Raw genomic sequence first — 15,684 nt, forward strand, 5'->3', positions numbered from 1 at the left:
TGAGTATTTGGTGTCTTCATCATTGACAATTAATTAATTATCATTATGTTACACAGGAGGGACATATATGTATCAACAGTTAGATTTACCCTGTTCGTGTCAAAACAAAGACTTTAAAATCAGTATTTGCTACTTCTCCTTAGCATGCAGCAAGAAGAAATAAGAACAAAGACTGTTTAACTGGGAGTCGGAAAAGTATATTCTGATAGAATGACAAGTCTTGCTGACTATTACCTTGTAAACTAGAATGCTTAAATCTGACCCAGCCTTCTGGTCTAGTACAAAGCCAGATTACTACTGGGTAATCATATTAACATGTTCTTGTTCTAAATATGCATATAATTTGCTGCTCGAAATTCCATCAGTACATCATCATTATTATTTCCCATGTTATTAAAAAGCAGTGGTTTTATTTTTCTCCTTCCTTAATCACAGAATGGATGCTAATTTGGCAGCTTATATTTCAAAGGTAGAGGACTTTTATATAAAAATAAGAAGTGGTTTGCTTGCCACTGAAACAACTCTCCACCAGAAACAAAATTATAAAGGTTAACTAATAGAGTCTCCTTATGGCATTCAAAAATTAAAATCATCCTTACTTCATATCTTGTTTACAGATGCCTTGTACAATAAAGTGTCTGTCTTTCATGTCAATTGTCCATGACCTCATTTTCAGGGTTCAGAGATATACACTTGTTTTTATGCCCCATTTATGGGCATTATGTTTTCTGATCTGTGTATCCGTTCATTTGTCCATTTGTTCGTCTCTTCCGCTTCAGGTTAAAATTTTTGGTTAAGGTAGTTTTTTTATCAAGTTGAAGTCCAATCAACTTGAAACTTCATACAAATATTCCCTATGATATGATCTTTCTAATTTTAATGCCAAATTAGATTTTTTACCACATTTACAGGGTCCACTGAACAAAGAAAAGGATAGTGCGGATGGGGCATCTGTGCTCCAGGGACACATTCTTGTTTAATCATGTAAAGTTCTTACTTATTATGATAAATAGGACACCAAATTTGATAGGATCCTTGCAGAGTCAACATGTCTTGTCAGACAGGGTTTACCTAACCTTCACTTCATTTCATTGATAAGTGATCAATGTTAAGTTTTGTGGTCAAATGCCCATCTCGGACACTATAAGCAATATGTCAACTACCGGTATATTAATTTAAGGTTTCATTTGATCATGTCCTCATTTTCATGGTTCATTGGTCAATATAGTTTTTGTGGTTTGATCTTTTTCTCTAATACTTTAATCAGTAGGTTAACTATTTATTGGATGATTGTAAGGTGAACTTGTCTGCCTGGCAGGCATAATGAATGATATATTCATGGTTCATTGGCCACATTTCCTTGGTTAGGTCCTTTTTGTCTTAAATGCTATAAACAAAAGGGAAACCATATTTGGTGTATGGAATAAAAGTAAGGTGTACATATGTATATATGTCTTGAGTACGTACACTGTCACCTTATTACATGAATTTTTATTTATTCAAAACTTATCTCTGTAGTAATAGACCACTTTTGAGTTCATCCATCACTGGCAAAAACTCGTCAATTATGCACGCCTTTATGACATCATTTACCAGATAGAGGGGGTCGCCTGTATCCCTGCACTGTTTACGTTCATCAAGTGTCTTAGCGATCATCATTGTGCAGGATAAACTAGAAATAATGGTTGTTCTGTAGGTACTTACTGGCAATTCCCTAATGACAGCAGTGTTGATTATCATTTTTGAGAATTCAATTTGCCGAATAATTTGTACAATATGGAACTATAGTTTTCAAACCACTCGCTCAGCATTGGAACGGAAGTGACGACGCCCCTAAACACACAAATGACGTTCACTAAAACCAGAGTTTTTGACAGAAATGCATCAAACTTGAAAGATGTCTATTGCTCAGTCTGAAGTTTTCTATGTTTTGTGGGTTTTTTTGCTGTTTTATTGTTTTGGCCATGGTGTTTGTTTAATTCTAGCATGAACTTTGAATACAGTATGCCTATTTTTCTGTATTAATTAAAATACTCCTTTCGTGATATCCTTGATAAAGGGTCGCTGCCTACATGGAATGCAATCCAACAAAAGGCTCTTAATTGGAAAATTGAAGTTTAACAGATAATATCAATAATTTAAGGGTTTATCAATATGTATGTCATTTAGTAACCTGGATACAAGTCTATTTGTTATGGTCACATGACTCACAACCTCTTGTATGTTTCCTATTTAATGCGATCACCAAATGTGACCTACTTATTACTGGATTTAAATTGAAAAGAGTATCAACAACAGCTGTCACTAGTGAAAAATGAACTGTTTAACCCATTTGAAGTTTGTTCTATTTATTTTTTTTCATTTCTCCGACATACCTAATCTTTATTTGTCTGTGGTGTTTTATGGACTTCTCTGTCTTGTTTTGTCTTTTTTTTGGGTCTTTTATTTGTCACCATTTGTCCTAATTCAGTATGTGCCTGTCACAAGTCAGGAGATAGTTATTCAGTGGTTGTATGTTTCTGTATATCATATTTGCTTTCTCAATAATTGTTCTTTACATAAATCAGGATGTTTGATTTCTTGTTTAAATGATTTATAGCTTGCTATGGGGGATTGGTTTTGCTCATTGTTGAAGACTGTTCAGCTGCTAACTTCTATGGAATTTATTTTTTTGGTAAAAGTTGTCTCATTGACAACCATTCAACATCTTCTTATTTTTAAATTGACTGCTTTTCATCAATTTTAGGTTTTGGCTGCCATCTTGATATCTTTTTTAACTTTTTTTATAAATGCATTCTGCTCTTGGAAAACTCATAAAAGTCTACCATAATGAAGGATAATGAATAACTTCCAGTAGGTATTTCAATAGATTAGAAATTATAAAATCAACTAACAAATTTGTGTTTGAGATGTTTAATAAAAATAATAATAAGTATTTACAGCAGTTTATATTTGTATTGCTTTAAACTGAAAACTCTTACAATGCTGACATTTAACCATGCTATGCCAAGAAACCCAATTTTAAACTTGTCAGACCTATGGTTTGACATTTTAAAAAAACACTAGGGTACAATCCATTCATATTTTAAAATGAAATTTTGTTTAACATTTAGTTTGAAATTTTAGTGCTATTGCATAATTAACATTTTTAATTTTGATTGTTTCAATTTTATTACAACATATAGAAGCATTTGCAATCTGTTGTGACTGATATTCTACATTAAAATTTAATTTGAAAGGAATGACTTGGTGTGTATAAGCAATTGAATGAAAAGTCTCAATTCTGAAAAAGTTCAGGGGTCATTAAGCTAAATATCTGATGGCAAAAGCAAAAGTGAAAAAAATGAAACCCCATAAGTGAATTTTGTAAAGAAAATTTAAAATGCACAATTAAGCTTTACAACCAATAAATTCAATAACCTTTATACATGTTGAAATTGTGGACAAAAATAATGATGAAAAAATCTGTAATAAACAAAAGTTTACCCATGACATTTTGGTTGTCATGGTGACTGCTGTCTATGGTCACTAGATTGAAATAAGCTGACTACATACAAAAAAGTTTCTTTAACACATTGAATTGGTATATTATGACATTTTTTACCTTTGGAATCTTAAGAAATGAAAAGTGTACAAACTAAATTATATATATATTAAAATGCTGTTATCCAAAACTCAAAATAATGAAATTATTTTCTTCTGGTTGAAGAATTACCTCCCTTTGCTCTGCTTCTATGATCAAATAAATAACCCACATGGTAAATAAAAACAAATTATAAACAAATTCCTTCTCCCTTTAATAAAAAAAACTGCAGCTGCAGTATTTATATTTAGCAATAAATGTGAACATTTCATGGATAAAAAATTCACAAAACTAGTTAATCTACATATCATACAATGTTCAAATGAATCGTCTATTTGTCACGCAAAACTAGTGACTAGAACACAATTCTAAACAACTCTAGCATTAAAATGGAACAAAATGTTCCTCTTCATCAATATCAAGGGAATCAATAAAATATTGCATAAATGTTGGTAATGGCATTAAAAAGAAGACCCAAAACTGAAAAATATAAACTTAGAATGCAAAACATTTAACACCAACACAAGTAATAAAATAAAGCTGAACAAATTAATAAGTTCTCCAGAACACTGTGTTTATAAGCATTATAAGGGAGATGAACAAATGCCACCCTTTGTAATTGCTTTTAATAGATCCAAGGGGACATAAATTCAATTATCTCCCCTTAGTACTTTTTAAGAGAACATATTGTCCTAATTTTCAAGTCCTTCATTTTCTAAATATATAGATTTCTATTTTTTGAATAATTGTCTCTAGCTGTTTGAAGTTGTTTAAGCAATCGCTAAATTTTCCTCAAACTGTTTCAATATGAGTGTTGTAGAATATTTGTGTAATCTTTCAATGCCAAAGAGTTGTTTACAGTGCTAAAAGCTTGTTTACCTGAGAGTTATCTAAACATATTACTGCTATAGAAAAACAAGGATTTCCTTCTGAAAACAAACACAAAAAAATAGAAGAAAAAATTTGGCACAAAACCCTATTTATATAAAACTATACGTTTAAAAGAAATAGAGTTCTTTTCTATCTAATAAAAAACACACAATACATATATTCACAGGTACGGTAATATGTTTACATGATGAAATGGAAAAAAAATATAATATAAACACCAAAAAATTGTTGCCATCTTTTTATTAATTACATTTTTTTCAAACACAAGCACTCTTTATATTCAAACACAGCCTAAATAACAAAAAAATAAAACATTTCATTATAAATTGGCACACATACTTCTTAGTAATAAACCCTATCTTCTTAGGATATACAATAGGACGGAGTGAGAATTTCTCATGTTTTTTTTAAACTCCTGAGTTTATAAAATGTTCAATTGAAAAGGATTTAGTGCTATTGAATAAAAGGTTCCCTTCCCATTCAACCTTAAAATTGTACTATTGAAAAGATGGGAATTATTTATTATTATGTACTATACATATTTAGTCAGTATAGAAACAAGACAATTTGGTTATTATCCCATCATTAAAATAAGGATTGAAGGATATTGAGTCTGATTTTAAAACTAAATAACCGATTTTTTGGCTTCAAAATGATTAGAAATTGGGAAAATGTTCAAAAATTTTTACAATCATCTTTATACTACATTTTCTAAATTTTATTTCTTGGACTTATTTTGTTTGTATGACCCTACATTTTCTTGTTTTATTACTTTCTTAAATAGAAATCTTAATGTTTTAAGATCTTTTAAAACTATCAAAACCTTGCGACTGATAATAAAAGTAATTTAGTTCAGGCATAAAGGAGCTACTTGTTAAATCTGAAAGATTTATAATTTTTTATGTGCACATTAATAAACTTTATAAAGAATTTGAACAAGGATCTTTTTGATCATATTTTACTATTTTTACTTCATGTAATTGTTTATACTAGTTAGCATGTATTAAAATCATAAAGAAGCTGTAAAAACTTCAGATAACACCACTAAATAAAAAAAATTGTCAGCTGTTCCAATCACATGATCATTCACACTCATCCACATTCATACTTGAAGAGATCATATGACATAATAAAATCTGCTTCTCAAATAATCCAGTCACATTTTCCTCAGACAAATGTACTGGTTCCAACACAATCCAGTCACATTTTCCTCAGATAATTGTACTGGTTCCCACACAATGCAGTCACACTCCCTCTGAGACATTTTTTTTATACACTGTCACATGTCTATAATGTAGAGGCTTTTTTCAGCAGTTCTTCTATAAATACCTGCAATTATAAAACACAGCCTATTAGTGTACTATACAGCTGTTTTAGTGATAAAAATCAAATCTATGCAATTTACACTGACGGAAAATAAGGTCAGGGTCACATTAAATGCATGCTGTTACACGATTTACATGCATAGTAAATTAAAGAACATGCCAGCACTATTAAATTTCTTATCTAAACAGAGATTATTTCTTGTTTTTTCTGGTGTTTTTTTTTTTTCTGTTTTACTGAATCCAAAACTATATATTCTGTACCTTATGTTACAAGTAAAGTATAGCAAAAGTTTAGACTTTTATTCCTGAGAACATTTTTGTTTCTGTAAATCTGTTTGATGAAATCTTTAATTACATGATAACTAATTTGGTTCCTCCAGACAAAAAGTTACTGCTTTGGAGATACTTGAATAAATCTGTGCTTATATTTACATGTATAATTATTTTTTTATTCTGTTTTGTCTTGATTACATTGGTTGGTTTTTAATGTATTTTAGCAGTCTGATGAAACTCTTTCAATGCTTGGTTGTTTTGTGATATTATTTCATATGTATTCTTCACAAGTACCCTTTTGTTATTTAGATAAAAAGATATGCAGTCATATTTGCAGTGTCTCATTTACATAAATCTTATTTCTCAATACGTCATGTAGTGTATTGATATACTTATCAATTCTATTAACTTACATTTATATCATCTTGCGACAGTTTTGGATTCTTTAATTCTTCCTGCAATACAATAATAAAATATTAGTCTACTTTGGATGCACAATAAAATTGTCTGGCAGGTTAAAGACCATTTAAAGCATGATAAGCATATTTTTATTTACAACTTTTACATATTTTCACACTTACGCAATACTTTTGAGATAACATTTATTATCTTCGATCTAAATTATCTGTATTAGCTCATTGTAAGGGATCTTAAGTTTTAAATTACCTAATAAAACTATTTACATTTCAAATCAATACCTTTTAAAATAAATCTGGTGTTAGTAATATCAAGGCTAACAAAGAAATTCAAGTTGGGTGCAAATATACATTTTATTAAAAAGAACAAGAGTCGTGTCCCTTTATACATCACAACATTTTCCTTTGTGTTGGATGACAAATTGTTTAAAATGCAAATTTCTTCCTTTTAAAGATTATTTAATGACATTCATCGAAAGTCAATAAACTTATAAAATGACAAATAAACGTAACAATGTCAGGTGATCGAGCTTTTGTTCTACAAATCAAAAGCAATAATATTCAGTTTTCCAGTCGAACCAATCAATTTTATAACACCGTTAGTTAATCAAAATTACACAACTTGTGCAGAATTTTTCCTTGGTAACATATGGTCTTACATTGATTTTAATATTACGATCAAGTTTTCTATTCTATGGATCACCCTTGTTATAACTGGGCGGGGTGCTCTAGTTTAATATAAGAACAGATGGGAATCCCTTTGACAATAACATTAAACAGTTGCCTAACAGTACTATAAATATGACACAAATCAATATAATGTATAATTCATAAGAAAACAAGATTTACGTAGAAGAACAAATAGGATCATATCAGTTATCGAAAGTAACAGTTTACGGTCAAAGTATGACTAAACAAATACAAAAGCAAAACGTGAGAAAATTTGATAAAATATAATAACAAAAAGTTAGGAAAAGGATGCACAGTTCATTATATTATTAATGTCAGCTTCCCTGTGAATTTTGTAATGAATGGATTATTTTGTACATATGGTAGATTTAAAGCTTGACATATTCTACATATTTGGACATCTTTCTATTGTTAGAGAAATTCATATGTTTCAAAATATCTAATAAAATAAATAAAGTGTCTTTTAAGCCGCAATTTCCCTTTCTGAGTAAGTGGTTAAATCTACCTTCCCATTTGAGTTAAGAACCATTTTCATTAATATGCAGCTCAATCAAACCTATGATAGAAGTGACATTCAATATATTGATCTCTGTTCTGTTTGCATGTCCCATTCAAAATGTCTATGACCTTTTAAATATTTCTCCATTTGACCTTCATAATGTCTATCCCTGTGACCTTTATTATTTCTATCCCTTTGACCTTCAAAAATATCTATCCCTGTGTCCTTCCAAATGTAACGTTAAGCTTTTCAGCATATCAAATATCTATCTACCTGTACCAATGCCATTCTAAACATTTTTTTACATAAATAAGGCCGTTAGTTTTCTCGTTTGAATTGTTTTACATTTATCTGGGCCTTTTATAGCAGACTATGCGGTATGGGCTTTGCTCATTGTTGAAGGCTGCACGGTTACCTATAGACGTTAATGTCATTTTGGTCTTTTGTGGATAGTTGTCTCATTTGCAAAAATACCACATCTTCTTTTTTTATATTTGCCCTATGACATTCAAACCATCTTCCCCAGTGCTTTTCAAAATAAGTTCTATACAAGTGCAGTTCAAAATATATACCCTAAGCCATTTAATTATCTATCCATGTGCCGTGCAAAATATTCATCTATACATGTGCTGTGCAAAATATTCATCCCTGTGCCATACTAAATATATAGGCCTATGTCATTCAAAATACCTATCAGTTTTATTCAAAACATCTATCAATGTTATTCATAAATTCAAAACTTATGTCATCAATATTGATTAAATATCTTTACTTCTAACCTTTTGTAAATAGTAAATAAAACTGTGACATGGAAAATCATTTACCACAGGCCTAAATAACACTATCCCTGAGTGGAAGCAATTTGATTAATTACTTTATAAAACCTTTTCCTTCTTAGATCAATCAATAAAATAACTTCTGTACTTTTATGTATAATCAATATATGTAACCCCTTGTCATATATAGTCATGTTAATGTTTTAATTCCTGTATAATTGAGTAATAAAACCTGGATAATTTCTATAATGCCTAACAATAAACCAGAAACTAATACCTAAAATAGGCATAAAACAAGAGATTAGTCTGCTTTTCATATTCAAAATACTGAACTTGTACAACTCTAACTCTATTTATGACTCAAATGTTAAAAATAGGAGACCTTTTGTTATAAAATAACATGTGGAGTATGCATTAAAGCAGCAACACTAAATACCCTAAAGACAAAGGCCAAAAAACAAATTCAACAAAAGACATCTAAATTTCAAAACAAATCTTCATTCAAAAAAACACTCAGGTGGACATACAATACAGTATGTCTTATTTTTAATAAATTGCCATGTTTCTAAAGTTGCACACAAATCTAACAGCTTTTCAAAGATAAGTCTTTTGATCTTGCATGAAATATTTGCCACTGGACATTAAGCAACCTATAATCAATCAATCAAAGAATCCTTACTAACCCAAAATTCACATAAAAAACTACTTGAAGTTCCTAGAATTATAGACAGCCAACATGCACATGTGGCAGCGTTGAACTGATTTCATAAAATCTCAATCCTTCCACTTTTTAATCTAAATCAAGATTTTTCTTCCATCCTGAAATTTATTAATTCTCATTACTAATTCTGATGGAATAATTTATGACTATGCTCTTTATTCTTTTCTGTAAGCAGATATACCTACTATATTTATAATATGTAGATCTACTTGATGTTCTGTATTACTATTTTATTACAGGAATTGTTTTGGTTCTCTTGAAAGAGTTTTTATGAAGATTTTCAAAGCTTTTAAAAAATGATTAATATATCAAGGTCATATCTAAATTTTTGCACTTCATTATCTTTCTAAAAGGTCACTGCCAGAGGTTACTGTCTCAGATAACTAACAAAAGCCCTTCTGGTATCTCATCTGCTTTCAATGAGTTTTTTTAAAAGCCTTTTAAGATTTGACATCTATCTAAAGTTTACATCTTAAGAAGCATCTAATTTAAACCAGAAGTTCTATCAAATATAAACATCTTAAAGATGTTCTGGAAATGATAATGGATATATCAGGCCCAAGACAAAGAACTATTTAATTTCTGTTAAATCAATTACTTGAATAAAAAAATACACCCCATGATTTGATTGAGAAAATGACAAGCACCTGCCGAAGAAATCATAGATATTTGTTCCCAAGAGGAGTTTTGTTTTCATAAATACTTGATGATCGGGAAAAATCACTACCTATCATGTCAGAAACTGTAGCGCTACCTAATTTTCCTTTTCCTCTATCTTTGTTTAAACACTGGCGAACTGATTAACCTAATGGTTTACTTAACATACAAACTGAACCAGGAAGCCACAAGATGAAAGGTTTGGTAAATATTAGACTTGGTACCAGTTCAGTAAACATCCTAAATTAAATCCTTTTGTGTGATAATGATTTTTTGTATCTCCTATTTTATAATATAGTGCAACAATCCTTAAGAATACTGATTTATAGTACTTCTTATATAAGAAACAAAGGAATAACTACCAAGACTTGGCATTTTTCCTCTCAAAAATATTAATTTAGTACAGAAATTTACTGTGGTTTCATTATTATTTGTTGGATACCAATATTCATTGACTTCATGGGAACATGTGAAACATAAAATTAAAAAAATCTTTGACCTTTTAATCCACGAAAATTGATACCCATGAAAATAAATAAATCCAGTTTTCCCAACTTGAGAATAGGACTGTTCAAAATGTAACAAATAAACTTTGACAACAATAAGCTTTATTATTTTTCCACCTTCTGAGCTCTGAAGTAACTATTTCAAAGTTTAATAAAGACAATAAATAGAATGTTTTGGAGATAAATGTGTACCAACCCCTCTACCTCTAGTTAGCACATATGCAATAAAATTTATAAATTATTGCACCATAAATAAAAAAATATGACCTTGGTGTGATTTAGTGTTTAAGTCTGCAATTATGACTGGACAATGATACATATGACTATATAATTTACATCTATAATCCATCATGAGAGCTAAGGATCAGTAGGGGGCCTGAGGGCAAGCAGTCACAAATATGATAAATTATGTCTGACCATATTAATGGTAAAAACATCCCCATTTTGTGTAAAAAGACTACTTAAAAATCCATCCTCTAATCTGTCAATAAACACAGAAAACAGAATGTGTTTGAAGAATATGAAAGAAGACATCAAGAAGCAATAAAAAAACACAAATTGAAGACAAACAGAAAAAAAATGGTTAAAAGAAAAAATTAAAAAAGACAAAGGCGGTTCACAAAACACCATACAGAAGATCAAAGACTTAACAAAACACATAATATTTCCTTTCTTTTCTCAAACAGAGTTTACAAAGACTGCCACCCACATTTTTCCCCGAATTAATATCAAAAGTAATAAAAGCTGAAGCCAACATGGCTTTTAAAATGGAGATTTTTTTAAACAACCTTCAAAAGTCAGAGTGATCTTTTGTCTTGGGCCAAGATATTGAACAGAAACTACATGTAAACAGTCAGTAAATCACATGATTTACATCTGATTTATGAGGTATAACATACTACCATGATGGTGACAACAAATAAGAATTTATCACCTTATAAATTTGAATAGGTCACAAAAAAATAATATCAAAAGGAGACAAATGAAGGCATGAATAAGCAATAAAACTTTTGACATAACCATATTTTATTATGATTTATGTAAAATGTGACTCTTTCTTAACGGAAAAATTTCCTTTTTGTAAAATGAAAATGCGATACATCATCTTACTAAAATGTCATTATCAATAAATTTCGGCACCAAATATGATATTGAAATTTAATATTCAAATCAAACTGTGCAATAATAATCAAATAACATAAATCTTAAAATAATTCCCATGTTTAATAATATATGTATGCATGAAATGTCAATTTTCATAAATATCATATATCATGGTTTATAATGAGCAAAAGTACTTTTAAATGCATAGAAATGTGGAAAATTGTAATGAAACTACAATCTCCATTACTCTCCCTTACACCGTTACTCTCCCTTACTCCGTTAGAATCAGAGTGATCTAATCCAAAAGTCAAAGATGACTTGATATAGATAAATAGATCTCCCTTTTTCAGCTGGAATTCTTATATAAATTTAATGTTTTAATGTCCAGCAGACCAAATCAACTAATTGAAAACAGCTGGCCGCCTTTGTTTAATTTAGTAATCTATTTAAATCAATCATGATTTAATTACTTACATGCTATATTGAACAGATTGAATTTATGACCCAGTAATTATTAATGACCTAATTTCAGTCTTTATATATGTCAGACAATAGGTGCAATATTTACACCCTATTTATTTTCTAAAATCAGTTCTACATAATTTAACACCTACTGTGTCAGTTTCTGTCAATTCATTATAACAGTGTATATATTCTTTGGTTCTTTTAGGATTTTTTTGGTTCTTGGTATGAATCTGATGAGTTAAGCCCTTTTCAACTGATTTTTATAGTTTCTAATCAATGTTCTTGTACTGTACTGTTACACTTACTATCACAGGTTGAAAAGGGGGGCACCAGTAATCATGTTCAACACTGTCACATTCTGAACATGCCTGTCCCAAGTTGGGAGCTTGCAATAAGTTTGTTGCTGAATATCTTATTTGTTTTTTCGTTTATTGTTTTGTTCATAAACTACCCCATTACTTTTCAAGTTTGAATTGTTTTATATAATTCATATGGGGGCCTTTTATAGCTTACTATTTGATATGTATTTAGCTCATTGCTGAAGAGTATATGGTGACCTATAGTTGTTATCCTCATTTAGTCTCTGGTTGAGAGTTGTCTCATTGGTTACAATAGGCTTCTATGCTGACTTTAACAAAATAAGTACTGGTATCGATGGAAATTACAATTTTAAATACAATTTCCCATCAATCCACAAAAATTGATATCCATGTATAAAACTGAATCCATAGTTTGACAACTAGTATTGGTATTAATTGTCCCTCCTAGTTTTATGGAGAATCAGTTATTATAATACTGCCTTAGGCTTAATACTCTGTAATTATCCCTTATTAAGCTTACATTCATCATATTTATAAGGAATTACATTGTCACTAAATCTTGTTTACAGTAGAAAGGTTTAGACCTGTTGTTCTGCACATGTCTTGTCATGACTGAGGTGACTGGCAATCTTTTTTTCTCAAATTTCTGCATGTCTAGGCAGATCCAGGATTTTTGATAGGGTGCGAGCTAAAAAATGTATATTGAGGGCCAAATTTTGGATGATTCTATGCTTAGATTTGAAATATTTTTCACTGGGGGTGTAAGCCTTCTAAGCAACCTTTTGAATCCGCCACTTCATGTGTCGACCAATGTTGATGTCAACACACCCCATAGTTGACCTGCTTTTCAGCATATGACCACTACTGGCAGCACCTTACTAAAATTCCCCTTTTTTCCCTGGAATCCATGAAAGTGATCAAATATCGGTGTTGCCACACCCCCTTTTGATCTACTTCCATGCATGTGACCATGAGTACTGGTATCAACAACTCCCTTTTTTTGGCCTGATTTTCATCATGTTATGACCAGTTATTGGGTTATCTAAAGTGACTTTAAAAGGAATGAGATTTATAGTGACTTATCATAATCTATGTTAACCCTTGTGTATATAATCCAGCATGTGAAAAGATTAACTCTTTAACCCATGTTTGGTGCTTTTCAATTATGTCAATATTTATGTATGTATACACAATTGTACCCAATTATGTTCTATTTTCAATGAGTTCACTTTATTTATAGAAGAGTTGAATAGAACCTACTTTTTCATAGTATTTTTGAAACCTACATCAGAGAACTTAACAATTTATGACCTGCATTATTTCATCTCAACTGCAAAAAGTTTTATTATTTACAATTTTGGTTCACACATTTACTTCTTTATTCAAAAGTCAATAACATTTTAACCTGTTTTCAAAAAAATTATACTGTAAAATTAATTTACAAAAAATATAATTCAAAAGTCAATTATAACTTCAACTGTTTTCAAATTATATTTTTACTACAAAGTTAATTTACAAAACTTTTAGTTTTAAGTCAATAGTAGCTTCAGCTGTTTTCAAAATTAGATTTATACTATTAAATTAATGATCAAAAGTTGAAATGAATTCAGACTCAGACTCAGTGTGAACACCACCTTATTGCACTAAAATTCAAATAGAAAGTCTTACAAAACAGCTTTGTTCAAACAATCAATTATATTTCAAGTCTACAAGAACATTCATATCTGCAAGTATATTATGTAATTACCAAAACCTATTGGAATTAATAGGTTAAAAGACCTCTTACATCAGTATTCTATATGTTTTTATAAGTGATATGTCGAAATTAATCTGAAGGAGGTTATAAATCTCCATATTTTAGATTGTGCTTCACTTAAATTTTGAATACATTTACTGTATATTAACTATACTTCTGTTTTAAAAAAGAATAAATGGGCAATGTGTACATGGGACACAGATGATGCCCCCTCTTGCATATAATGTTAATAAGGGACATAACTCAAGAACAGTAAAACAAACACTATCCAAATTCATACTTGATCTGAGTTTTGAGGTTATAAGCACTTTGTATAAGATTCATAACATTTGGTTGAGGCAGACTCAAGTAAGAGAATGAACACGAAAAATTCAACAACTTTTCCATTTGAAAAGGGGCATAACCCTAGAATAGTGAAATTTTCTTGGTAATAAGTGTTGTGTATAAGTTTCATAACATTTGGTTATGGCAAACTAAAATTAGAGAATGGAAACCAATTTTGAGATGTAAGGTGGGATAAGGGTAGAACTTAATCCCCCCTCCAAGACAGTAGGGGCATTAAAAGCTTGAATCTAAGGTGATTTCGGATCCCTTTATATAATCAAGAGATATTAAAGAGATTCACCAGTAATCAACAACATCCAGTGTGAAAAATAACCACAAAGAGCGAATTTTTTTTTAGAAAATCACTCTATGTGTACTTAAAAAATCAACATAAAGTGTGATTCCAAACTCAATCCCCTTGAAATATGTACACTAAATTGCACTCTCAATAACATTTAACCAACATCTTCTTCTATTCATATGTGTATGCTTTAATCAGATTTAACCAACATGTTCTTTTATTCATACATGTTAGATTCAATCGTGTGTCAATGACTTTTCCATACACATAAAACTAGGGCATACAATCCTTCATTTCATATCCTAGACTTAATACTGTTATTATGTCATAATGAGGGAAGGAGAAAAATAAGCTTCTTACTTACAATTCATTAAACATATTACAAACCAAGCTTTCTTTGAAAATGTTTGAATTTATGAGCAGTTACCGTATCTTTATTATTTTCTTAAATACTTTAATCATGAACATAATATTAAATTTTGCTATGAGATTGATGTCACGAATAATGTATGATACATCCATATGACATCCTGTTTTTAATTAATCTATTGAAAAATTTTTTTTATTTTTTATATACTATCAAACCATTATTTTCAATAAATTGAATGCGGTTTAGTTTATTCTTGTTGAAACTAAGATCATGGATATATTAATTCTATTACATGATTAATCTCCATCTTTTTACTAGGAAGTGATCCTACCCTTTCTAAAATATGAATAAATTGAAATGTGAGCCATCGCTGACTAACGATAGTATGATACCCCCCTCTGCTTTAAGAATTCTGTGAACAAAATGATGATGACCAATTTATAAAAGAAAAGGTATAACATGATAAACATGCTCAAAAGAAGCAGATATCAAATTCCAGGACACCAGATTTGTATTTCTGAGAAAAATGTGACAAAACTTTAAGATATAGCTATGCATTATGTATAAGAATATATAAGTACTAAACAATTATAGCTTGATGAGCAGGTATATGATAACCCACAACACCATTGGCGGATCCAGGGGCGGGGGGTTCTGGGGGTTGGAGCCCCCCCTTTTTTTGGCCGATCAATGCATTTGAATGGGAG

At 30.1% G+C, this 15,684-nt stretch overlaps 1 protein-coding gene across 2 annotated transcripts in view; it reads right to left on the reverse strand.

The window, feature by feature from the left end:
• Positions 1-2,897: 2,897 nt before the first annotated feature.
• The window catches only part of LOC134711317 (protein phosphatase 1 regulatory subunit 14B-like), a 32,156-nt gene continuing 19,369 nt past the window's right edge, over positions 2,898-15,684 (reverse strand). For both annotated transcript variants that reach the window (XM_063571852.1, XM_063571853.1), the window contains exons 4-5: positions 6,486-6,527; positions 2,898-5,803 (exon numbers count right to left, since the gene is read on the reverse strand). In XM_063571852.1, coding sequence (XP_063427922.1) covers positions 5,762-5,803; positions 6,486-6,527 — 84 coding nt within the window. In that variant the 3' untranslated portion in view covers positions 2,898-5,761. The remainder of the gene's footprint in view (positions 5,804-6,485; positions 6,528-15,684) is intronic.

Source organism: Mytilus trossulus, chromosome 3 (genome assembly GCF_036588685.1).
Source record: "Mytilus trossulus isolate FHL-02 chromosome 3, PNRI_Mtr1.1.1.hap1, whole genome shotgun sequence".
Taxonomy (NCBI): Eukaryota; Metazoa; Mollusca; class Bivalvia; order Mytilida; family Mytilidae; genus Mytilus; species Mytilus trossulus.